Source organism: Muntiacus reevesi, chromosome 17 (genome assembly GCF_963930625.1).
Source record: "Muntiacus reevesi chromosome 17, mMunRee1.1, whole genome shotgun sequence".
NCBI classification, from domain to species: domain Eukaryota; kingdom Metazoa; phylum Chordata; class Mammalia; order Artiodactyla; family Cervidae; genus Muntiacus; species Muntiacus reevesi.
Genome location: NC_089265.1, coordinates 9,315,408 through 9,341,360, shown reverse-complemented (window position 1 = coordinate 9,341,360; position 25,953 = coordinate 9,315,408). Strand labels below are relative to the sequence as shown.

Sequence of the window (25,953 nt, the reverse complement as noted above, 5' to 3'; positions counted from 1 at the left end):
GGATAAAATTAAAAATGAAAAAATAGACATATATGTTCAAACCTGCAAAAAGAAATTTAGTCTTCTAAAAAAAGGCAAGAAAACACAGGTGAAAGAATGAAGTAAACTAAAAAAATGTGAAGATGGCAAAAACAAGACTGAAATAGTGATTTAAGAAACATAAATAGGTTTCACTAATCAAAGAGACTCTGTAGATTAAAAAAGAAAAAAAAAATTCTTTACTACGTTGTCTGCAAGGGATTCACTAGAAAAGGACATAGAAAGAGTAGCGGAAAAAAGGATGAAAAACACTAGCAGCAATTGTAGAAAGGAAAAAGACTCCTGGCTTTTAACGTAGCCTTGACAGAGAAAAACAGGAAACATTCTGATAGAAGGAGTAATTGATCAACAAGACATAATGATAACACAAACACATATCCCTGAGTACACGGCTTAAAATATGAACAGGATAAATCAACAAATAACGCATCTTTTTCAGATACTGGTAGCTGAGCAAAGTTATGAAAATTAAAAACACAACAAACTCAAAAGGATAAATATATATGGAAAAAATTTTCATTCAGCAGTGAATACAGTCTTTTCCAACATATGTAGAACATTTACAAAAAAGGAATTGTGTTTCAAAGTAAGCCTGAACAAATTTCAATGAATCTGTAAATTCTTACTGTAACACACAAAAAAATTAAATAGACTCCTGAAACATAACCATGATATGACAAAAGTCTTATTTAACCCTAAGTCTAACCACACTGGATAGGCCTGAAACAAATAAAAGTATACTATACAATAACCTCTGGTTATTTAAATCAGAAACATTAAGAAGGAAATTATGATATACTTACACATAAATGACAAAGTACTTCTTATCAAAATTTAACAGTTTTCCACAGCTCAGTCTTCAGTCCTCAGCACTTATATTTCAAAAAATGTGATGGCTCTCCAATTTGTCTCCAGTCTTACCTTCATGTCTAAGTTTCAGCTCTGCATTTCCACTTGTCTCATGTTCTCTCTAGTTCCCATTCATCATACCTACTACCCTTTTCTGCACCTAATGACCACCCCTGCCCCTGGCCAACTTGTCAACTGTATTCATGTCATTATCACTACTCTCTGAGTCATCCAGGTATGAAATGTCTGCCTTATATTTTTCCTTCCCTGAAGATAGTAGGCACTCAAGAAATGATTGTTGAATTTAAGATCCGCCAATGTTTTCACTTACCTTTCCATCCTTACTATTTCAGGCTGAACCCAAAGTCTTATTTCCATATGCTTATTAGATCAGCATAACAGTCTGCCACATTCTTCCTAGCTTATGGGCTTCCATTACTAAAGCTGAATTGGCCCTTTTCTATTAATATAAAGTCTAACTTCATAACTGCTGTGACAGGGTGTAAGCAGCTGCAAACAACCCATAAAACAATGGGTGTGGCTATATTTCAACAAAACATCATTAACAAAAACAGGTGGGAGATCAAATTTGGTTCAAGGACCATAGTTTGCTGACATCTGAAGTAGACTACTGAGCTTTTTCAAAACAAATCTTTTCTTATCCCTGCTAATTCAATACAGAATCCAATCATCTGGGCAAAAGAAAATCTAATTTACTTTCTTTTTTACATACAATAGTGGCTGCCAGCTAGAAACTAAAATTAATTACTTAGGTATATTATTCATTACTTTCAAGACCTTATTTTTCCCTTTAAATTTATGGATCTTTTAAGAATAATTTACTGGAAATTACATCGATAGTACTGTAAAGGCTTTGATCTAAGCAGGACAAATCGGAAGAACTGGCAGCCAAGTAATCTTTCTGTCTTTTATGAAAGAATATATCAGGAATGACAGAAGCTGCCAATACAAAATTCTGATTCAGTGAAGCAGATGAAGATGACACTGATGGGCTTTTGATTTCAGCAAGCGGGAAAGGCCCAGAATTCTGCTAGCTATAGGAAAAACTAGCAACTTGTCCCCTCTAGACCTTGAAATGAAAGTTGCTTACAAAAAAGGTATGAAAACAAAGCAGAGTGGCAGCTCAGAGCATTCTATGGTTCTAGACTTACAACATTCCTTTTCTCATATTAAAATGGGACATGGATCTCACCCATTGTCTATCCATCATCATTGTTATCTATCCGTCCATCACCCATTGCCTATCCAATCTCCATTGCCCTCCTTTATAAACATGGGAAGATAGACATGTGCTTTGCTAAGTTGCTTCAGTCCTGTCCTGCTCTTTGCGACCCCATGGACTGTAGCCCGCCAGGCTCCCTGTCTGTGGCATTTTCCAGGCAAGAATACTGGAGTGGATTGCCATGCCCTCCTCCAGGAGATCTTCTGGAGCCAGGGATCAAACCCACGTCTCTTATGTCTCCTGCATGGCAGGTGGGTTCTTTACACTAGCACCACCTTTTATACCCAGATAATCACAATGGTGTGCTCACTCACCTAGAGCCAGACATCCTGGAACGCGAAGTCAAGTGGGCCTTAGGAAGCATCAATACAAATAAAGCTAGTGGAGGTGATGGAATTCCAGCTGAGCTGTTTCAAATCCTAAAAGATGATACTGTGAAAGTGCTACACTCAACATGCCAGCAAATTTGGAATACTCAGCAGTGGCCACAGGACTGGAAATGGTCAGTTTTCATTCCAATTCCAAAGAAAGGCAATGCCAAAGAATGCTCAAACTACCGCACAATTGCACTCATCTCACACGCTAGCAAAGTAATGTTCAAAATGGTCCAAGCCAGGCTTCAACAGTATGTGAACCATGAACTTTCAGATGTTCAAGCTGGATTTAGAAAAAGCAGAGGAACCAGAGATTAAATTGCCAACATCCGTTGGATCACCAAAAAAGCTAGAGCATTCCATAAAAACATTTACTTTTGCTTTATTGGCTATGCCAAAGCCTTTGACTGTGTGGATCACAATAAACTGTGGAAAATTCTGAAAGAGACGGAAATACCAGATCCCCTGACTTGCCTCCTGAGAAATCTGTACACAGGTTAGGAGGCAACAGTTAGAACTGGACATGGAACAACAGATTGGTTCCAAATCGGGAAAAGAGTATGTCAAGGCTGTATATTGTCACCCTGCTTACTTAACTTATATGCAAAGCACATCATGAGGAACGCTGGGCTGGAAGAAGCACAAGCTGGAATTAAGATTGCTGGGAGAAATATCAATAACCTCAGATATGCATATGACACCACCCTTATGGCAGAAAGTGAAGAGGAACTAAAAAGCCTCTTGATGAAAGTGAAAGAGAAGAGTGAAAAAGTTGGCTTGAGGCTCAACATTCAGAAAACTAAGATCATGGCATCCGGCCCCATCATTTCAGGGCCTGGTGTGCTGCAGTTTATGGGGTTGCAAAGAGTTGGACATGACTGAGAGACTGAACTAAACTGACCTTTTATAAACATGAAAAAATTTAGAAAATGAACCATAAATTCTTTAGAAATATCTAAAAAATGGAGTTAAGTAACACTTATAACAATACTTAAAACACTGAGCTTCTTGCCAATATAACTGTTAAAGAAAGACTAACTTAAAACTTTCCAAAAGCCTCAGTCTATACATTCAAATAAAATTCAAACTTCTCATGAAGTCCTACATGGCTTGGCATCTTGGACATGTCATGATCACACTTCATACGATGCAATCACAAGGGTGTCCTCTTGCTCTGCAGACATGCCCAGCTTGTTCTAGTGTTAGGAGCTCTTCATCTGCCACATCTCTGTCATACTTTGCCCACACAGCTTTACATGCCTCATTTCCCCACGTCTCAGTTCCAATGAGATGTTTCCCCAGAAGCTCTCTCTGACCATCCAAGTTAAACCAGTCACCAGCACTCTCTACAGAGCTCTGTTTTCAGTGCTTGTGTCGCCACGTGGAAGCATTTTGCTCATTTATTTTCATCATGCCATTCTCTCTCATCATATGAATACTGATCCGTGAGAGGAGACTTTGTCTGTGGGCCACCACTGAATCTCTAACACCTAGATGAGTGCTTGACACGGCGGGCCCTTAGTAAACATTAAAAAATTAGTATTTGCTGAGTAAATGAGCGACCATCTCTGTTACACACATCAGGTTCTGGTTATTGGAAGTGTTGAGAAATCTCTTAAGTCCCAGAGGTGACCTAAAGGCAGCATGATCTTATAGAGGAACTATGATCCTAAATGTTCAGACACAAATAATCTAACTTTGATAAAACAGTAGGACATAAAGTTTCAGGTAAACAAGATGAAAAAGCTCTAGAGATCAGCCATACAACACTACAACACTGCACTTATAGTCAACAACCATGTATTGTACAGCTACACTTTTATTATAAGGGTATAGCTTATGTTCTAGAGTAGGAAATGGCAACCTGCTCCAGCATTCTTGTCTGAAAAATCCCATGGACAGAGGAGCCTGGTGGGCCAGTCCATGAGGCTGCAAACAGCTGGACACAACCGAGTGACTGAGCACCTACCTCATGTTAAGTGTCCTTACACAACAAAAAAGAATGTTTGTAGAAACTAAAATCAGAAAGATTTAAAAGGCTGATGCTTTGGTAAAGTGCAGTATACAAAATTAATATACAAAAATCTGTTGCATTTCTATACACTAACAATGAAAGATCAGAAAGAGAAATTTAAGAAACAATCCCACTTACCATTGCATTGAAAAAGAGTAAAATACCTAGGAATAAACCTACCTCCTGATGCTGGGAAAGATTGAGGGCAGGAAGAGCAGGGGACGATGGAGGATGAGATGGTTGGATGGCATCACCAACTCAATGGACATAGCTTTGGGTGAACTCCAGGAGTTGGTGATGGACAGGGAGGTCTGGTGTGCTGCAGTTCATGGGGTCACAAAGAGTTGACACAACTGAGTGACTGAACTGAACAAGACAAAAGACCTGTATTCCAAAAAGTATAAGATACTGACGAAAAAAACTGAAGATGACACCAACATATGGACACATGTACCATGTTCTTGGATTGGAAGAATCAATATTGTTGAAATGACTATACTACTCAAGGCAATATACAGATTCAATGAAATCCTTACCAAATTACGAACATCATTTTTCATAGAATTAGATAAAAAAAGTCTTAAAATTTGCATGGAGACACAAAAGACCCTGAATAGCCAAAGCAATCCTGAGAAAGAAAAGCAAAAGGAATCAGGCTTCCTGAACTTCAGACTGTATTACACAGCTATAGTCATCAAGGACAGCATGGGACTGGCACACAAACAGAATTACAGATCGATGGAGCAGGAGGACAGAAAGGCCAGAAATAAATTCATGCACCTGTGGTCAATTAATCTACAACAAAGGAGGCAAGACTATACAATGGAAGAAATAAATGGTGCTGGGAAAACTGGACAGCTACATGTTAAAAAAAAAAAATGAAGACATAACAATCTTTAATACTATACTCAAAAATAAACTCAAAACGGATTAAACACCTAAATGTAAGACTGGATACTATAAAAACTCAGAAAACACAGGCCAAACACTCTCTGACATTAACTTCACCAGTATCTTTTTTTGATTTGTCTCCTAGAATAATGGAAATAAAACCAAAAACAAATGGGACCTAATTAAACTCAAAAGCTTTTGCACAGCAAAGGAAATCACAGAAAAAAAAAAAAAAAAGACAACCCACAGAATGAGAAAAAAGCTGATGCAGTTTTATACCCCCAAAACAAACAACCCAATCAAAAAATGAACCGAAGACCTAAACAGACATTTCTCCAAAGATGTACAGATGGCCAGCAGGCACATGAAAAGATGTGCAACATCACTAATTATTAGAGAAACACAAATCAAAACTATAGTGGGATATCACCTCAAACTTGTCAGAATGGCTATTATAAAAAAAAATCTACAAACAATACATGTGAAAGAAGAAGCGGAGAAAAAGGAATCCTCCGACACTGCTGGTGGAAATGTAAATTGGTACAGCCACTATGGAGAACAGTATGGAGATTTCTTAAAAAAAAAAAAAAAAAAAAAAGAGTTACCATATGATCCAACAATCCCATTCCTGGGGCTTTTACCCAGAGAAGAACATGGCTCAAAAGGATCCATGGACCGCAGTGTTAACTGCACCGCTATTCACAATAGCCAAGACATGAAAGCAACCTAGATGTCCGCTGACAGATGAATGGACAAAGAAGATGTGGTAAATACACACAATGGAATATTACTCAGCCATTGAAAGAATGAAACAATGCCATCTGCAGCACATGGATGGACTTAGAGATTATCATACTAAGTGAAGTCATGAGACAGAGAAAGACAAATACAGCATGATACTGCTTTACATGCAGAATCTAAAAAGATACAGATGAACTTCTTTACAAAATGGAAGCAGACTCAGAGACTTACAGAATGAATTTATGGTTATGGCAGGGAGGGCTGGGTAAAGTGATAGATTGGGAGTTTGGGACTGACATGTACACATTGTTCTACTTAAAATAGATAACCAAGAAAGACCTACTGTAGAAATGAATAAATAAATTAAAAATGACAAAGAGCTAACACCACTCTGGATACATTGTGAATTTAGGGTAGTTACTGAAAATTCAGGGATTCCCTGGTGGCTCAGAGAGTAATACAGTCTGCCTGCAATGCGGGAGACCCAAGTTTGATCACTGGGTTGGGAAGATCCCCTAGAGAAGGAAATGGCCACCCACTCCAGTTTCTTGCCTGCAAATCCCGTGGACGGAGGAGCCTGGTGGGTTACAGTTCATAGTGACGCAGAGTCAGACATGACTAAGCGGCTTCACTTTCAACTGAAAACCTCAGTTGTTACAGGAGAATTTAGAATTACCTGTGGGTGCGTGGTAAGCAAGGAGGATCCAGAGACGTAAGACACCTTCTCATAATGGGACTGGATGATCCAGTTGGAGCTTCCAAGGGCGTAGCCAGAACTTAGGGGAGTCACCTGGACCGCACCGAAAAGCTCCTGGAAAAGAACCACGGTAAGAATGTGTGCTGAGCTTTCAGTAGTGCAGTCATGCCAGGTAAGTCTGCAGAGGGAAAAAACCCAGAAAACCCTTCTCCACTTAGGAACGACTTTCAAGTGAATCAGAAAGTTTAAGGACAGAAAGATGGTGGAGACCATGGGAGGGTCACAGCTTATAGTCTTTTACTCGTCACATTTCTGAGAATTTCAGTCCATCCACGTGTCACCAGGCATCCAGGTCCCACCCATTAAAATGTAGAGAGGATATGTTATGATATAGGCCAAAGAGACAAATACTTAGGTTTTCTTCTTCTCTTTTTAGCCCTTTTCAGGTTAGGAATTAATATCTTGGTTGTTCTGTACAGAGTGGCTCTGGGCCACAGTTGACAGGAATGGGAACCCTCATCATGATCAGAGCTCAGAAGTCATATGTGCCAAATTATTTCTTGATCCCTTTGTTGCTGTTTCCTACTTCACAAGTCTAAAACTTTAAAATGGTGTCACTGTTCTAAAGTAAAGAGGATGAGATGCCTTTTTTTTTCTTACCTATTATATGCTAATGAGTGACGGGGAATATAAGGTTTAGGACAGAGCACCAGTAAGAACCTGGGAAGGATGGAGGGAAATAACAGATGTTCTATCTTTCCACCATGTACTAGTACAAGATTTATAGTGACTGAATGGCTTAAAAAAGGGAACTACAGAATCCTTCCAAAGAATCAAGAGCATTCATCAATCAGTTAAAATCGTATTAACACTCACAATTTTCTGAGAATATCCCACCAGTTGGATCTTACTAAGGGCAGAGTTCACCTCCTGCATTGTGTAGCATCTTCTCCAGGTCGAGACTTCTACTGCATCCTTGAGAGGAGAAGGCAGGAGCCTGGAAACAGATCATCAGGTCAGTTCTTAGGTACAGAGAATACTGTTCAAATAACTTGCCCATTTTGTCTTAGTTGTCCAACCTATTGGCATATCTGGATGTTCACAGGATAAACATTCCTTTATAACTACTTTTATTTCTATAAGGTTGGCAGTACTCTCCCCTCTTTCATTTCTGATTCTAGTAATTGCAGTATTCTCTCCATGGGGTGGCAAACAGTTGGACACAGCTGAGCGACTGAACTGAGCTGAACTCCTTTTTGCTTGGTCTAATCTAGCTAAGGTCTGGTGGTTTTGTTGATCCTTTCAAAGAACTAACTTTTGGATTCATTGATTTCTCTCCATTGTTTTTCTACTCTTGATTTTGCTTATCCAGCATATAGCTAGATCTTCTCTTTTGTGTTTTTAAACCCACGAGATAATCTTGGTCATGTGAATTATTTAAGTCATTCACACTTAATGTTACTACTGATATATTAACATAATAGTTGGCTTGCTGCTGCTGCTGCTGCTAAGTCGCTTTAGTCATGTCTGACTCTGTGTGATCCCACAGACGGCAGCCCACCAGACTCCGCTGTCCCTGGGATTCTCCAGGCAAGAACACTGGAGTGGGTTGCCATTTCCTTCTCCAATGCGTGAAAGTGAAAAGTGAAAGTGAAGTCACTCAGTCGTGTCCGACTCTTAGCGATCCCATGGACTGCAGCCTACCAGGCTCCTCCGTCCATGGGATTTTTCAGGCAAGAGTACTGGAGTGGATAGTTGGCTTACATTTACCAATTTTTGTTTTTTATATGTCACTTCTTTTTTTGTTCTTCTATTCCTCCACTGATTTTTAAAAATAGTAAGTGAATATTTTCTGATGTAGCCTCTTAAATCCCTTCATGATTTTTCACTTTTTTAAAAGTTATTTCCTTAGTGGTTATCCTAAGGGCTTATCGTATATCTCTTAATATAGAGCATTTCTGTATGACCTCTCACATTCTCTTCCCTGTTCAAAAAAGATAAATGAAATAAATGTTACTTGTGGACCTGCAAAGTTATAGGAAAGAACTAGGTTAAACACATCTGAGGCTTGGCAGAAAGAGGAAAATAAAACACATTTTGCAACTTTTCAGACCAGCATCAAGAGCAATCATTAAAACAAACAAAAATATGTCATTAGAAAGACATTTTATTCAATATTACTTGCTCAAACACAAATAGGAACAGACCTAAAGAGTGACTTCCCTGAAATTCTCAGTATAATACAGGTGAGGGGACTTCCAGAGAACGGAAGCTGTGCATTAGCTCTGCTCTGTCTCCTGAGCTGACGCCGAACAACAGTGAAGACTCTCACACGCTCACAACTGGCCCTTAAGACAAAGCGATGAGAGGAGAACTCACAGCAACAGTGTTTTAGAAAGCAGAAGGACAAATAACGACTGACTTCATAGACCCAGGAAAGTTCAAGTCACTAAACTTATACTGCAGAACCCACAAAAAGCTCAGCAATGGGAAACAACAGGTATGTCTTGAAGTGAGGTTAAAGGTGAGACTAAAAACAAGAAAATTCCTAGAAAAAACTGATTAAGAAATAGAACCTACTAATTCTCCTCACCCAATATTTCTGCTTTATTGACTATGCCAAAGCCTTTGACTGTGTGGATCACAATAAACTGTGGAAAATTCTGAAAGAGATGGGCATACCAGACCACCTGACCTGCCCCTTGAGAAACCTATATGGAGGTCAGGAAGCAACAGTTAGAACTGGACATGGACCAACAGACTGGTTCCCAACAGGAAAAGGAGTACGTCAAGGCTGTATATGGTCACCTGCTTATTTAACTTATATGCAGAGTACATCATGAGGAACGCTGGGCTGGAAGAAGCACAAGCTGGAATAAAGATTGCTGGGAGAAATATCAATAACCTCAGATATGCATATGACACCACCCTTATGGCAGAAAGTGAAGAGGAACTAAAAAGCCTCTTGATGAAAGTGAAATAGGAGAGTGAAAAAGTTGGCTTAAAGCGCAACATTCAGAAAACTAAGATCATGGCATCCGGTGCCATCACTTCATGGCAAATAGATGGGGAAACAGTGGAAAAAGTGTCAGACTTTATTTTTTTGGGCTCCAAAATCACTGCAGATGGTGACTGCAGCCATGAAATTAAAAGACACTCCTTGGAAGGAAAGTTATGACCAACCTAGATAGCATATTAAAAGCAGAGACATTACTTTGCCAACAAAAGTCCGTCTAGTCAAGGCAATGGTTTTTCCAGTGGTCATGTATGGATGTGACAGCTGGACTGTGAGGAAAGCTGAGTGCTGAAAAATTGATGATTTTGAATTGTGGTGCTGGAGAAAACTCTTGAGAGTCCCTTGGACTGCAAGGAGTTCCAACCAGTCTATCCTAAAGGAGATCAGTCCTGGGTGTTCATTGGAAGGACTGATGCTGAAGCTGAAACTCCAATACTTTGGCCACCTCATGCAAAGAGTTAACTCACTGGAAAAGACCCTGATGCTGGGAGGGATTGGGGGCAGAAGGAAAAGGGGACAACAGAGGATGAGATGGCTGGATGGCATCACTGACTCGATGGACAGGAGTTTGAGGAAACTCTGGGAGTTGGCGATAGACAGGGAGGCCTGGCGTGCTGCAATTCATGGGGTCGCAAAGAGTTGGACATGACTGAGTGACTGAACTGAACTGAACCCACGTAGCTCAACAATTGCCCCTTCCACTCCCAGGCATGTCACCAATGACTCCAGGGAGAATAAAATGAGAGTCTGGACCAGGGGAAACCAGCAACACCTGGAAGCAACCTCCTTAAGCAGAAGTTTACATACTGAGAGGGACGATTTTCTTATGCTCAGAGCAGAACACTATCAGTTAATCTTACACCCTGCAGGGTTGGAGACTAGAAGAACCTTCTCTGAAAAACAAGATCAGCACCAAAAAACCCAAAAAACCCAAAAACAAACCTCAATGAAAAGATTCTGACTGACATTGGGGTTTTACAGTGAAATTATCCAACCAGGCTATGTTATGGTAAAGTCTAGAATTCAACAAGACCTGGCACACAGGCTTTCCAAGTAGCTTTTTTAATTGTCTAATTCTTAAATATGAACCAATAACCAAGGATCACCATGTATTTGAATAAAGCCTCTAAAATTATAAAGGCCAAAACAAATGGAGGAAGGAGAAGAAATAAATTAGGTAGGTAGAAAATATCAATCATTATTCTCAGATAAATAAAAGAGTGTACCTAAGAAATGAGAAGAGACTTCTACTAAAAGGGGGAAGAGTCATTAAGAGAATGAAAAGAATGCTTATAAACGAAAATAAGACATTACATAATGAAAGCATGCCAACAAAACAACAAGATTTCAAAATAAGCTAAAAACATGAAAAAGTTATTCAAGACACAAAGACCCACATAAAACAAGAAATCAGAAAAGCTTAAAAATGAAGGAGCAGAACTACATAAAGAATTAGAAATTTAGTAAGAATTCAGGAATGAAGACTAAACTGAAAGACACACAAGAGTGGATAAACATAACAGATATGCCAAGAGAGAAAAGATACATATAATATACAGAAAACAGGAGTCCCTCACAGAAATCCAAGCAAGGGAACAGAATACTAAGAACCGTAATTAGAAATAAAAAGAAACCATACACTGAAAGAACACAATGCATACTTGAGAATACTGACCCAGAATAACTTAATACCAGATATATTCTGGGAAAATATATAGATTACAGAGAAAAATGTTTGGGCATGGAGGCAAAAAGGGCAAGTTATTTACAAGGAAAACAAAAAAAGATTACGTCGGTTTTCAACAATTTTCATTGTTTTTTCTAGAATAAAATAGAGAAACATATTTAAGAGACTCAAAGAAAGAAAATGCAAGCCAAGGACTACGTATTTAGCAAAACTGACTTGCAAGGTCACAGAGCACAGACAAATGATTATTAACCAGCAAGAACTCAGGGAATACAGTTCTCATGATTCCATCCTGAGATAGCATCTCAATAATGAGTTTCACACAACCCAAACTGACTACAGTAGAAACATCAATATATGGGTTGATAGTATTAAATGTATAGGTCCTTGAGGGGAAAGGCCAAATGAAGTTAGAAGGGAGAGAGGACAGAATGGAACGGCTACATGTAACGACAAGATAGACACAGTAAAAGTATAAAAGCAGTGGAAGAAAAATATATATTTTTTGTCCTCCCAAAAGGCCTAGAAACAACTGACCAATCCAGTAACTGAGCAGCAACCAGAATGGGAGCTCAAAATCCCATTTCCCACTAAAAGAATCCAGAGTTTCTTGGAGGAAATGGGTGATTCCACATTTAGGAACATGAAGGAGGAGTCTTCGACATCCTGCTACATTAGATAACAAGAAAACTATCAAAAACTACAAAGGATGGAACAAAAGGACATGGTGGATAAACTGAATATATGCTTCCACTGTCCGAAGATGGGACAGTCTGAGCTGCAAGAAGCATGATGTGGGGACAGGCTGAAATCCTCGCTCTATGTATGTCTCAGTGTGCGCTGTGATTAGACTGGAGCACGGAGACATGGCTTTTGAGTTACCAGACATTTTCTATCTCTTAACCTAGGTGGTGTATAGGGGTAGCTGCTTTATAATAATTTGTTAACTGTATGTCAAGCTTTGTGGGGTTTTTTGTTTTATATTACAATATAAAAAGGTTAATTTAAAAATACAGAAAAATTTATGTCAAAACAAGAAACAAGTAGCAGAAACAAAAAAATTCATAGGAAGGCTGGGAGATAAAAGAAATTCCCAGACAGAATAACAAAACAAAGTGACGGCAAAGAGGAGAGAGAAGAATTTTAGTGTCAGTCCAGGAGGTTCAACATCCAAATAACACGAGTTCCAAAAAATACACAAAAATTGAAAAAAGGAATTTTAAAAGGGGGGGGGGGGAATTTGTTTTTTAAACCAGAATTGAAATTCTCCATTTTCTAGATTGAGGGTCAGCAAACATTTTAGATATAGGGCCACAGATGCTTTAAACTCTGGAGGCCACCTACAGTCTCTGTCAAGTTATTCAACTTGGCCATATAACACCACAATGACTTGAATGTGTCTGTGTGCCAATAAAACTTTATTTACAAAAACAGTGGCAGGCCAGATTCAGACACAAAACAGATACTTCACATAGCTGCCGACACTTTTCCAGACTGAAAGGACATGCTAAGCTCAGTCCATGAATGTGAACTATCTTTAGGTAAGACACACCATCATAAACTTTAAGGACAAGGAGAATTTTCTAAAAATCTCTACAGGGGAATAAACAGCATACATACGGGAGATCAAGCCTTAATAACATTGAACTTTTCAACAGCATTTTTGGGAGACAGAAGAAAATAGCACAACGCTTTAAAAATTTTATGAGCAAACACCTCTAGTTTGCATTTCTATCAGAGTGTGAGGGTAGAATGCAGACATTTTATATGTGCAGGGTCATAGACAATTTACTTCTCATGCACTCTTTTTCAGGGAGCTGGTGGAGGAGGTACCTGGCAAAATGAAAGTATAAACCAGAAAAAGAAAGGCCCAGGAAATAGAGCTTCTACCAGAAGAAAAGGGTGAAGAAATCTATAGAATCAAGGTGGAGAAAGTCCCAGGCTGAATGCTGTGGAGCAGTCCCAAGAGCATCTGACACCAGACAGGGTAAGAGTGAAGACTTGGGGAGGGGACTTCTAGAACAGCAAGATAAAACTGTCAGACTATTCATTAAGTCTGAACACAGAGAAGAGACTCAGACAAATGGGGGGAAAGGTTAGAGATCAGTTAGTGATATAATACGTAAGGGCTTTTAATGCAGGAGATGTGGGTTTGATCCCTGGGTTGGGAAGATCCCCTGGAAAAGGAAATGGCAACCTACTCTGGAATTCTTGCCTGGGAAATCCCATGAACAGAGAAGCCTGGCAGGCTATAGACAAGGGGTCATAAATAGTTGGACATGACTGAGAGATTGAGCACATATGCACACAGAAAACTAAGCAAATAAACAAGTAAGATAATTACTAACTCAAGGGAAAACAGAAAGTTGCGCAAGAAAAAAATTCCTAACAATGTTACACGGCCAGTGAATTGCATTTCCATGATCATAATAATGTAAACATGGAACAGAGATTCAGTAAAAACAGCACACGGATCACGTAAGTCCAACTCGCTTCACCTTTGTTTCTGCAGCAACAAAATAACAACAATCCTTCCTGTTACCTTCTGCATAAACAGGTGAAGATTTTCTTATTTCATGTACCTGTCCTCTATAGAGTGAATTGATTTAGGTTTGACAATATTGAGTCAATAAATATTTACTTAGCCCTGACTATGGCCATAGTACTCTAGTCCTGTAAGGAATTGAATAGGTATAACATAGAGACCTCGGCTCACAGGAACTTAGCCTGAAAAAAATCTTTACAACAGTACAAGGCAAAAAAGGAGACATGGAAAACCATCATAAGTCATTCTTGCCTGCATACGTGTCTTCCCTCCCAGAAGGGGTTAAATGATACATTGAAAATGCAAATCTCTACACATACACACACACTCTCTCTCTGTCCTCCTCCAATTTAATGGTTCACCATTACATTCAGCATAAAATTCAAGGCTCTCAGCATGACTTATAAGGCTCATCTTTATCATGGTCCTGCCTCAGTCTACATTCTACACCCTGAACTATATAAGGAGCTTTCTAAGTGCCAGGCTCCCTTCAAAGCCGGAACATTCCATTGTCCAAGTCTTCATATTTTGTGTGGACAACATGCATGCATGCTCAGTTGTGTCTGACTCTCTGGGACCCCATGGACTGTAGCCCACCAGGCCCCTCTGCTCATGGCATTTCCCAGGCAAGAACACTGAAGAGGATCACCATGCCCTCCTCCAGAGGGTCTTCCTGACCCAGGGATTGAACTTGCGTCTCTTGAATTTCCTGCACTGCAGGTGGATTCCTTACTACTTAGCCACTGGGGACGCCTTACTCCTGCTTTAAAATCTAGGCGACCTGTCACCTTTTCTCAGGTCTTGTGACACCTGTCTCTGTCAGGTGCACATCCCATGTGCTGAGAAGATGGCTGGCAGAGTCTCAGAGCCCAGGAAGGGGCACAGAAGCCCTCTCTGGAGCAGGTTCATGGCAAGGGGCCACCACCGACACTTCTGTCTCCTTCTGCTACTATCTTTCACCCACTGAGGAAGGAGAGGTTTCTCTCAGAGGCACACCACGGGAAGAGCAGACAGTTTAGACTTGTTCTGGATGTAAATCTCAGCACTGCTTCTTCACCTGTGAGCCTCAGTCTCATTTGTGAAAAAGGAGAATATCACCTCCCTTTTAGAGCTGTCCTGTGAGCAGTGAAGGACAGAACTCACACAGTGTCTGCCATAGAACAGAGGCTGGGTGAGGACTCTCTCCAACCTTTCCCACCATACACAGCCATTGCTACCCCAGAACAAGCATTTTCCAACAATACTGTAGTGGACTTTAACCCAGGGTAATTTCTTTAGATGAGTTGCAATGACCCTGAACTTGAGTGCTCCAGGCACTGCTCTAGAGCGTCTCAAGGAAGACTCCAAGTTACTGCCCTGCTTTGAGTGTGAATGTGTGCTCAGTCGTGTCCAACTCTTTGCGACCCCATGGACTACAGCTCGCCAGGCTCCTCTGTCCAGACTTTTCTGGGGAATACTGGAGTGGGTTGCCATTTTTTCCTTCAGGGGATCTTCCCTGATCCAAGTCCTTGGTCTGGTCAATGACATTTTTACAAACGCTAACTGTACAGAACATATGCAGCATGGTCATCATATCCAATTTAAATTTGATTTCTGCTTTAGTTACAGCATTAAATAATTCACCTAACCTCTTTTCTTCCCTTCATAAATCTAAATGGGCGGTAAAATGTTTCCTTCAAAAACTGTTGAAGACCACAGCAAATGAGTAATCACACACACACATGTGTATATGTATACTATATTATTGACATTATATATCTATGATTATTCAGTGCCTATGAATTCCTCCCCCTTACTCTTATGCTTAAATTCTTTGGGTATCTTATTCTGGCACCTTATATATAGACTACACTACTTTCAGATCTAAAACTAATTGTTTGTCATTTCTCTATTGGAAACATCTAGAGGTTTCCTTTATCACACAGGTTTGGTGACTATGTTTTCACAAACAATTTTGATAAATTTTCTACCCGCTAGACAAAACACTTCAACCAGGAAATCAGTCAAATGTATTGCTGGCTTTTCCAGAAGAACAGTCTGAATATTCTTTCGTACGTGGTTAGCTGGCAATGCTTCTCTCTTCTTGGTGTGCACTGGCTAACTGGAACCCAGTCGGTCCCCTCTCAATCACGCCATGTGGCCACGTTTTTGCCCACAATATTCTCTTATCTTAGAATGACCTCTTTCCTCACTCAAACCCTGCTTAACCTGCTAAGCCTGGCCTGAGTCTCGCCACTTAGTACGTAATCTTTGCTCAACAAGCTCCTTGGATACAGGAACTACGCCTTAAACTTTTGGGGGCATTTCCCTATAAACTTGTCATAATGCCAGGCCCTTGGGAGTTAATCAACAAACAAGACTGAAGTCCTCTGAGTTTCCTATTTCTACCCCCAAATTCCCTTCGCTAACACCATCTTTACTCTTTCAAGATACATGGTCCCTTTCTCCTTCTATCTCCTAACATCTTATCTAACTCAGCTCTCCCCAAAACTTACGCTTGAGGCCATAATTATAGAGAGGCCGTTACAGAGCCATTCAAAGCCATTAGGATTATTGGCTGATTAAGGATAAGTCGGATAAGGAAACCCAGCGGGAACTAGTTCTGTTTTTGCTGGCTTTCTAATTTATCAAAGTCAAGTTCCCAGAGTCTAAATGTTTAATAAGTACTTTCTAAAAGATTTCATTGTTTTGTTTTGTTCTTATCACACTTGAGTGCTTAATAAACATTTTTTCCCAGGGCTTGACAACACGCCAGAACTCTGCTGTCTCTTCTTCCATCCTACCAGCACAAGATCACGTGTTTTCATAAAAGAGTAAGACTTTTAGGTCCACAGGGACCACGTAGAAGCTTATAAATAAAACACTGGTTGGGCTTTTTCTAAGTGTTTGATGAATGAATGACTGAATGAACAAAATAAATATAAGAGCAGAATACAAAGAAGAAAAGAAGCAGAAAAAATTTCTTTCCTCTCATTATAGTGAAGTGTGCTTAACACACACGGAGGTGGCGGGAGGATGGAGATGTGTCAGCTGACTGATGCTCTTTATTGCTTTTGTTGTTTAGTTGCTCAGTCATGTCCGACTCTTTGTGACCCCATGGACTGTAGCACGCCAGGTTTCTCGGTTCATGGGATTTCCCAGGCAGGAATACTGGAGATTAGCCATTTCCTTCTCCTGGGGATCTTCCTGACCCAGGGATCAAACCTGAGTCTCCGGCACTGGCAGGTGGATTCTTTATTACTGAGTCTCCAGGGAAGTCTGATGATCTTTATGGGATTTACCAAAAGCAAAACCTGAAAATCAAGCATTTCTTAATACTAAACTGAAATCAGATTATAAACCTTGATTTTTGTTTCAGATCAATTTCTCTCTTAAAAGCACAGAGGCAATTGTTTAGGCTACGAAAGCATGACATAAATAATTCTTGAGAAGGCTTAAACCATCTCTGCTTTCATTTTCTGCTTATCAAAACCCTCTTATTTATAATTTGATCTCTTTAAGTGGACTTGCTGCCCAAAACAGAGTCCTGGGCAGAAGAACGCCCCCAGTTCTCAGGATAAAGTAATTAAGTGGAGTTTCTGTCTGTCAGTCAGTATCCTGGGAGTTTAGTTAGGTCGAACCTGTCCCTCAACTGACTCTAAGTGAAATGAAATGACTAAGTTTCTGGAACTGCAAAGTTGTGATGACGCCATCAAGTACCACCACTCTCTGCTGCTGCTACTGCTGCTAAGTCACTTCAGTCGTGTGGGACCCCAAAGACGGCAGCCCACCAGGCTCCCCGCCCCTGGGAGTCTCCAGGCAAGAACACTGGAGTGGGTTGCATTTTCTTCTCCAATGCATGAAAGTGAAGTCACTCAATCGTGTCGGACTCCTAGCGACCTCATGGACTGTAGCCCACCAGGCTCCTCCATCCATGGGATTTTCCAGGCAAGAGTACTGGAGTGGGGTGCCATTGCCTTCTCCGACCACTCTCTGAGAACCTGCTTAAAGACATCTTTAAAAACTCTAACATAAGCTAACTGTGTTCAATTCAATTCTCCTGTACTACAGAAGAGAAGACTGAGTCCCAGAATCTGAATGATACTGCTAACGATCATCAACAGGGGGATTAGGAAAATAACTTCCCTTCTGCTATACTAAATACGTTGCTCTCACTAGGAAAGGTAGTGCTGAAAGATAAGTAAGGCTGAGGAAGGCAGATGTGTGATGGTTACTGAAAGGGGGGTGATGTGAGCCACGTGTATCATTAAAGGGAGAAAGGATGCGGGTGTTCGCTGAGCACCTACTATGTGCCTGGCACTGTTTTAAGGACTTTACTTGTATTATTCATTTAGTCCTCACAACAACTTTGTGACGCTGCTAATACTATGCCTATAATATAAACAAGGAAACAGAGCCTAGAAGAGAGAAACTTCTGCAGCTAAAAAGCAGATCTGAAATTCAAACACCAGGCTATTTGACCTCTAAGTCCAGAGTTTTAATTTTCTTCCTACTACATAGTGAGACCTGATAAATTCATCTATAAATACCCAAGGAGTGTCAGAACAGAGGAACTTCAAGTACAGTATGCTTTAAAAAAAACAAAATTATGTCTTCTATAAGGTATAAACTCACATTTTAAGCTCTGAGTACTGAAAATTGCCATAACATTTCAGCCAGGAATATATCGATGCATAATTCCTTAACGCTTGTCAGAGGATTGTGACAATATCCTGTAATGATTTAGTCTCTTAGTTATAATTGTAGATTTCTAGTCTTGTACAAAAAACACTACACTCACATAAAAAATATTAGAGGATGGGCTAGTTTCTTCAGTGTAATATTGTGCTTTAAATTTTCCCATTAAAAACCTAAATTCTGAAGTGTATATGGGAATGTCAGAGGCTCAAAAATTTTATGGTAGGGGATTCTCCTTTCTCTACCCTTCAAAAATCTCTCTTTCAAGAAGTGTAAGCTGCAATGTCAAAATGAGAAAGGAGGATAGTTAACTTCTAAATAAATCTCAGGGAGTAGTGTCAACTGACTTGGGGAGTCTGACAGCTGCCAAAAAGCAAGTGTAATGGTTTTTTTGGGGGGGATGGTGGGTTGGTCAAACACACTAATATAATACTAAATCAAATGCTAATTCAAACTAACTTCCTGTGATTTAAGGGAATTTATCAGAAACCAATGAGTCTGAAAGATTTTCAATTATTGTTTTTTTGGTTGATGGTCTTATGAGTAACTTAAGCTACTAAGATGCATTAATTTTAAACACTTAACCATGAGACAGCTTGTATAAGGTTTAGGTCAAAACTTAGGGGCTTGAATCCAACTCATGGAAGTGTTCCACTTGAGGTGTTCATCTAGAATTTTATTTTAATGTGAGAGCCAACTTTTTAAAAGGTAGGAAAAAAAATCACATGTGAAACATCCAGATCCTGAGCTTTTCATTTAAAAAAAAAAAAAAAAAAAAAGGAACAGGTTTTGGCAGTGACGGGCTCGCGTTCCCGTATGGCCAAAAATGTGCTGAAGTTGTGCGTCAGCTGCCCCTTAGAGAGGTGTGGTCGCCGGGCCATGGTTCTGGGCAGCCAACCCCACTCCTGAACTTACCTACCTCTTCTTCATCCCTAGAGGTATCTGAGTTTGTGACTCCTACTTTATAGGAATGGAACAAGGGGGATGCAGGAATTAAAAAATAAATTGAGATAAAGAAAAGATACAGCTGTATCATTTGGTCACCGCTTCGCGATAGAATCTATTACAGTGTCTTGGGACATATGATATCATCTGGTTTATGACACAGGGAACTTTTCAAGGGGTGTAAATCCTTCAGCATAAATATTCACATGAAACGCTTTTAGTATTCTGGTCCGAGATGAAATCCTGGGTGACTATTTTGAGAGAACTCTTTTGTCTGATGTCAATTACAAAATAGCTCCTCACATTTTTCTACCAGTTCTAATATTTATGCTGAATTTCTTCAAGAGAAAAAAAAAAAGAGGACATGGCTTGCTTGATATGTCTGTCACCTCGGTGTAATCTTTCCAATAATCAGACTCTTCTCTTTCCCTATCAGTAACTATGGCTCATCTCACACTCAAAAACCAAAACAAAATGCTTGATGGGGATCAGAAATATGCTCGGATACAAGAAGTAATGAAATACAGTCTCTGATTGGTCCAAGTTATTCTTTCTTCTCTACCAAGCTACCTCTCAACAGTTTCTGGTTTTTGCCCACCAGGTGGCGAGATAACAGATTCAAGGTTTTATTTCAACTAGCACCTTTTTTAAAAAAAAAAAAAAAAAGGATATCCTAAAGCACCTTAGGAAATTACTTTCAGGCCTCCTCCCTAGCCCTCTGTTCCTTCAAGTTCAATTCACCTTTTCCCCTAAAATACGATGGCATTTTTTTCGGTGAGCCCGAAAAAAATCTTGTATTTTACAAAGAGTGGGAAGCAAAGACCACTGCGCCAAGGATTCTGTCCAAGGTCACAGACAAAAAGGCAAAGGACAGACTTGGATGTCTCAAGGCTTGGCCCAGGGTTTGGGAATCAGGAAACAGTGACCTTTGAACATCATCACTGGTGTGCCAAAATTCTTCATGGCAGAGTATTTAAGGGTATAAATATAAAAGGAGGAAGTGAAGGGAGCCAAGGTGTACGTGTTCCACAGCAAGTGAAAACAAACTCCTCAGGTTTCTAAGGAGGGGGATGAAAAGAGTAACTGGGACAAGTGTGGGCCAGTGGGCAGACAGGAGGGGGAAAAAGGGGAGGAGGAGGTATGTGATAGGCAGGAGGAAGGAAGCTGAGAATAAAAACACACTCGGGACGGGAGGGAACCTGTACTAAGCTGGCAGATCAAGGAAGGCAGCCACGTGCGCTGAGAAGACTCAGAAACGCATGCGTCCACCAAATGTTCCCTAATGACAAATCAGACAGATACCATGTCCCCAGGCACGGAAACAGAGACACAAAGGAGCCCATAAAACACAGAAGATGCGCACTGCTGTGTTCCCCTTCCATCTCATGAGGGGCTCACACACTCTGCAGGAGAGGCCTGTAATGGCTGAGGGGCCGCCCAGCACAGGTGGTAGCAGCTCGGTGTTGGGATCCAGACAAGCCCAGCCGCCTGGGTTTGAATCCAAATCCTACCATTCACTAGCTGGGTGACCCGAACAAGTTACTTAACCTCGCTGTGCCTGTTTTCTCTTGTGCAAAACAATCATGTTGAAGAACTAAGTGAATTAAAGAAAACACTGATTAGAGGGTCAGGCACATAACAAGTGCTACGTAAGTTAAAGAAGGTGAGTAACACATGTGATAAAGGAATGCATAGAGGAGACTCATATTCTCAAACTCTGAGACGGTCACAGTGTAAAAACAAAGCAGGACTTCCCTGGTGGTCCAGTGGTTAAGACCCCCACCTCTTCCTATGCAGGGCGTGCAAGTTTGATTCCTAGTTGGGAAGCTAAGATCCCACCTGCTGCATGGGCCAAAAACCAAAAGGCAAAACAGAAGCAATATTGTAACAAATTCAACAAAGACTTTAAATATGGTCCACATTAAAAAAAAAATAAAATATAAGCAAAAACCAAACAAAGCATATTCTCCTAGCTACATGTTCATAGTGTGTATTAGCTGACCAGTTGTGTCTGACTCTGTGCGACCCCATGGACTGTAGTCTGCCAGGTTCCTCTGTTCATGGGATTTCCCAGGCAAGAATATTAGAGTGGGTTGTCATTTCCTCCTCCAGGGGATCTTCCTGACCCAGGGATCGAACCTGGGTCTTCTGCATGGCAGGCAGACTCTTTATGGTCTGAGCCACCAGGGAAGCCTATTCATATTCTACATGTATCCTTGTAGAAAGAATGTCACAAAACCCAAGACATTCTAAAGTTTAGCTAATAGATGGCTCACAAATCATGGACCTAGAGGGAAAGAGCTCAGTGACGAGGTAGCTGGAAGACAGTGGAATGGGTAGGAGTATAAGGAACACACCTAAGAAATTAGAGATGCGTTCTGACTCTGAATGCCAGGCCTGGAGGGCTGGGGCTGGGGTGCTGGAGGCTAAGTGTAGCAACTGGCAGGGGTGACCAGCTGCAATGTGTTAAGACTGACTGGTGTCCTCTACTGTCTATCAAAGGCGAGTGCGGGAGAAGAACCAAGCTGCCTCTCTGCCTTCTCAACTGCATTTCCACTCCCTTCACCTGTTCATTCTCCTGCTACAGCCTTCTTAGTTCAGGCTTCTGTTCTCTTGCCTGGGTTTCTGCCACTGGGCTTCCCTCTCCTGTCTCTGTATTCCATCCATCCTCCCTGCCGCTTCCAGGGTTGCTTCCTCTCAGTAGACATGTGATCATGTCCCTGCCTTGTCAACCTACCCCGATGGACTTCCCACACCCGATTATGGAAAAATCAGTCTTCACACGGTAGACTCTTCATCATCTTGCTCCAGTGTCCCTGTCTAGGGACATTTCACCTTTCCCCCTCTGTGCTCAACCAATTCTAATCCACCCTGGACTGAATATGTTGCCTGAATATACTATATCAGGGGCCCCCAACCTCTGGAATCTAATGCCTAATGATCTGAAGTGGAGTTGATGTCCTAACAATGGAAGTAAAGTGCACAATAAATGTAATACACTTGGACCATCCCCAAACCATCCCTTGCCCCAGTCCATGGAAAACCTGTCTTCTACAAAATGGGTCCCTGGTGCCAAAAAGGTTGGGGACTGCTGTATCCTACGATGCTTTGCCTGGACCCCACTTTATGACCTTTTCTATCAGGAGAAGTCCTTTTCTTCCTCTGAGACGTACCTTAATTGTCATCTCCTATGGAATGTCCCTTCTCAGTTCCCTAAGCAAGGAAACACCTTCATTTTCTGAGTGCCTATAGCCTTGTGACCAAGCATCTGTTACATTACATGCCACCCAAGACTGTAATGTATGTGTTTCATTGTCTGACTTCCCATTAACCCCTCTGCACCTCAAAGAGACAGCCAACTGTTTACTAAGTTTAAAAAACACCCAAACCTAGCATACTACCTTGCATATGGCATGGTTGCCTCTCAAAATCTGTTGGTTGAATCAGACATAGGGAAAAGAGAATCTTAGTTCTAACAGCATAAACTAAGCAGAAAACAAGGAAACACTTGAGACTGCTTGCTAAGCCCTTCCCCTGCCCCCACAACGGTCAAGGGGAGTAGACCGCCCACTGCTCACCGCTGAATATCCTTGTTCTTCCACAAGGAGGCAGACTGAGCCTTGGGCACTCGTTCAATGAAGTTCACCAACTCTTCCATGAGAAGTCTGGATTGAAACAAGGACAGCGATGAACACTCAAAAAGAGAGTCAGAAAAACACTGCACTCTAACACAGTCAAGAGAAACGGGCTTGTTTTCCTGCCCCTCCCCAATCATCTTTCTTCCTGTTTCAAATAAATGTGAGCACCATTTTATATAAACCTGAACAAAAACTCAGACTCTGTCTTGTATTTCCATGTTAAAAATTTGGAATGTAAATGATTTAATTCACCTTTAAAATAAGCCTGGAGTGTTGCTTATCTTGGAAGTCTGAAATATTTAAACCTATGGTTTTACTCTCTTAAGATCTCTGCCTTTATCCAAGTAATTAAAAATACAGCAGGAGAAAAAGCTAAGTGAGCATGAAGTATCTGATTTTGGTGGTAGCAGAGGTGGGGACAGGATTGTTTCTAAATGACAACATTAAATGGACATTTTTTAAACTGGTGAAACAAATTTTCTTCATATATTTGTTTTAGGAATTAACAAAATTCCACATGCAAGAACACTCTTAAAAAAAAACAAAAACACTCTAAGAACTAATTCTGAAGCTCTAACTCAAGGACCTGCCAGAGGACAGGTTCTGCGACTGCAAGCTGGATTTCCACAGAGCGCCACCTGAGGGAACCTGAGAGAGGCCTCGCTCAACTGGGTCAAAGATCTCATGCTCTGAGGAAGCCATGGAACAGCGCACGAGAGGACCTGGACAGCTGCAGGATGACCAGAAAGCTAGAAAGAGACTTCTAATGTCCTGACTCCCCTATATAATCCAGTACAGATGTTCCGGATCGACTTAAATCCTCTCCCAATAAACATATAGGCATGGCAAGCCATAAACGTATTAGCATTTGAATGCTGGAAGACTTCATTTTGTTTCCATTTATTTACTTATTCCTAATACCATCACTGACTTTCACCTCAAGGGAGCAGCACCTGTTCTGGCATTCGAAGATCTGGGATTCAGGCTCACACCTGCTGTGGCTGTAGCTTTCAGGAGAACATTCTTGTGTGTGCATCCTCAGGATGTAGCTTTCTCAGACAATCTAATGCTGTCGGTTTCTCCTCTCCCTGAAACTGACCCATCACCTTTACTTTTCTATTACATCTTTCCCTCAGATCTCTTACGATTTTTCTGTACACACTGAGGGTAATAAATTTGACACAAAAAACACAGACTGATTTTGCTTCACTTCTGGTAATTCCATCTTGCTGGACTTCAGCCAGACTCTAGAACCTAGAACTAAGAGTCTATATCGCACTTAGATCCTGTAGTTTAGGTCTTGATAGTTTTACCTCATACTATACCGATTTGTTTGCTTCAACACAATTCTTTCTGCTCTGGGGTAATTTTCTTCACATAATTTTTTTTTTCTCACTAAATGATGCTCTGGTTACTTGAAACAACCTTCTGTCCCACAGAAGGGGCTGGGAGGGGCTGGCATCTGGCTCATAGCATTCTCAGAGTCAAAGGAAGACTGTGAGGTTTTCATTTCATTGGGTCTTGAGTTTCACTCCGTCAACAGTACAGACAACTTCATCTGCATACTCTTCCTGTTTTCTACCAGCCACCTCTCTCTGTCTTTTTTCCTTTTACTGGCATGTGGGATCTTAGTTACCCAATCAGGGATTGAACCTGCGCCCTCTGCAGTGTTAAGTGTGGAGTCTTAACCACGGGACCACCAGGGAAATCCTGCAAGCCATCTCTGTTTATAGTCTGCACTGAAAGGAGGGAAAATTTGAAAGCAAAGTAGTAAATTTTCTTTTTTTCTTAAATATGCTGTGTTCCTTTCTCCTCCAAAGCCCTCTGCATTGCATCTCGGTGGCACCTACTGAATGATATCTCCCATAATTAGTGTTGTCTGCACAGAACAGTTGTCCCTCTCTTTCCATTTTTCTAAGAAAGACTGAACGACCACTATTCCCAGCATCCATTTCTAGGCAACTCCAATGAACATTTGTTTTATCTGCAGAGTTGTCTATTCATTCTGTTCCTCCGGGTCAGCTGCTCCGGAGCAAACAACGGTGCCTCTGGGCACAGCACTCTAGTAAACAGTCACTGCTGAAGGCAGGAGTTCTCCAGCCACTCACTCACAGCTCTAGAAGAGATGCCCTCACCTGCCGATCTGGACAGTGGGCTCCGTGGCGTAGACTGTGCCTGTGAACCCAGTGTGCTCCGTGATGTAGGGCAGGGCCATCATGCAGTGATAGTTAGAGATGAGGATCACATCCACTGTAGACAGATCTATCAGCTCGGTCTGAAAAAAAGGGGAGGGAGTGAGACGTGTCTGTGCTCCGCACAGAGCTCAGCATGATGGGGCTGAAAAATGACACTGTCAGAAGGCAGAGTGGCTGTGGTGCCACAGAATAATGATGCCGCTCCTCTAACGTTTCTGGTCTCTCGCACGGGGATAATCCCCAGTGCTGACATGGGGCAGCAGGACAGGACGGCTGCTGATTTTACCACAACAGAGTTCTGAAAGGCAGATGTATGAGGATAAATGACAATGGGACACTTTAGCCGCCGCTGCCTGCCAGGTGGAGCCAGGTAACAGGAAGCAGCTGAGAGGGAGCACCACA

General features: G+C 41.1%; 1 protein-coding gene across 3 annotated transcripts in view; it reads right to left on the bottom strand.

Annotated features, from left to right (window-relative positions):
- Positions 1-25,953, bottom strand: part of INTS9 (integrator complex subunit 9) — a 121,383-nt gene that overhangs the window by 39,918 nt on the left and 55,512 nt on the right. For all 3 annotated transcript variants that reach the window (XM_065908099.1, XM_065908097.1, XM_065908098.1), the window contains 4 exons: positions 25,492-25,631; positions 23,297-23,383; positions 7,725-7,845; positions 6,828-6,962 (listed from right to left, as the gene is read on the bottom strand). In XM_065908099.1, coding sequence (XP_065764171.1) covers positions 6,828-6,962; positions 7,725-7,845; positions 23,297-23,383; positions 25,492-25,631 — 483 coding nt within the window. The remainder of the gene's footprint in view (positions 1-6,827; positions 6,963-7,724; positions 7,846-23,296; positions 23,384-25,491; positions 25,632-25,953) is intronic.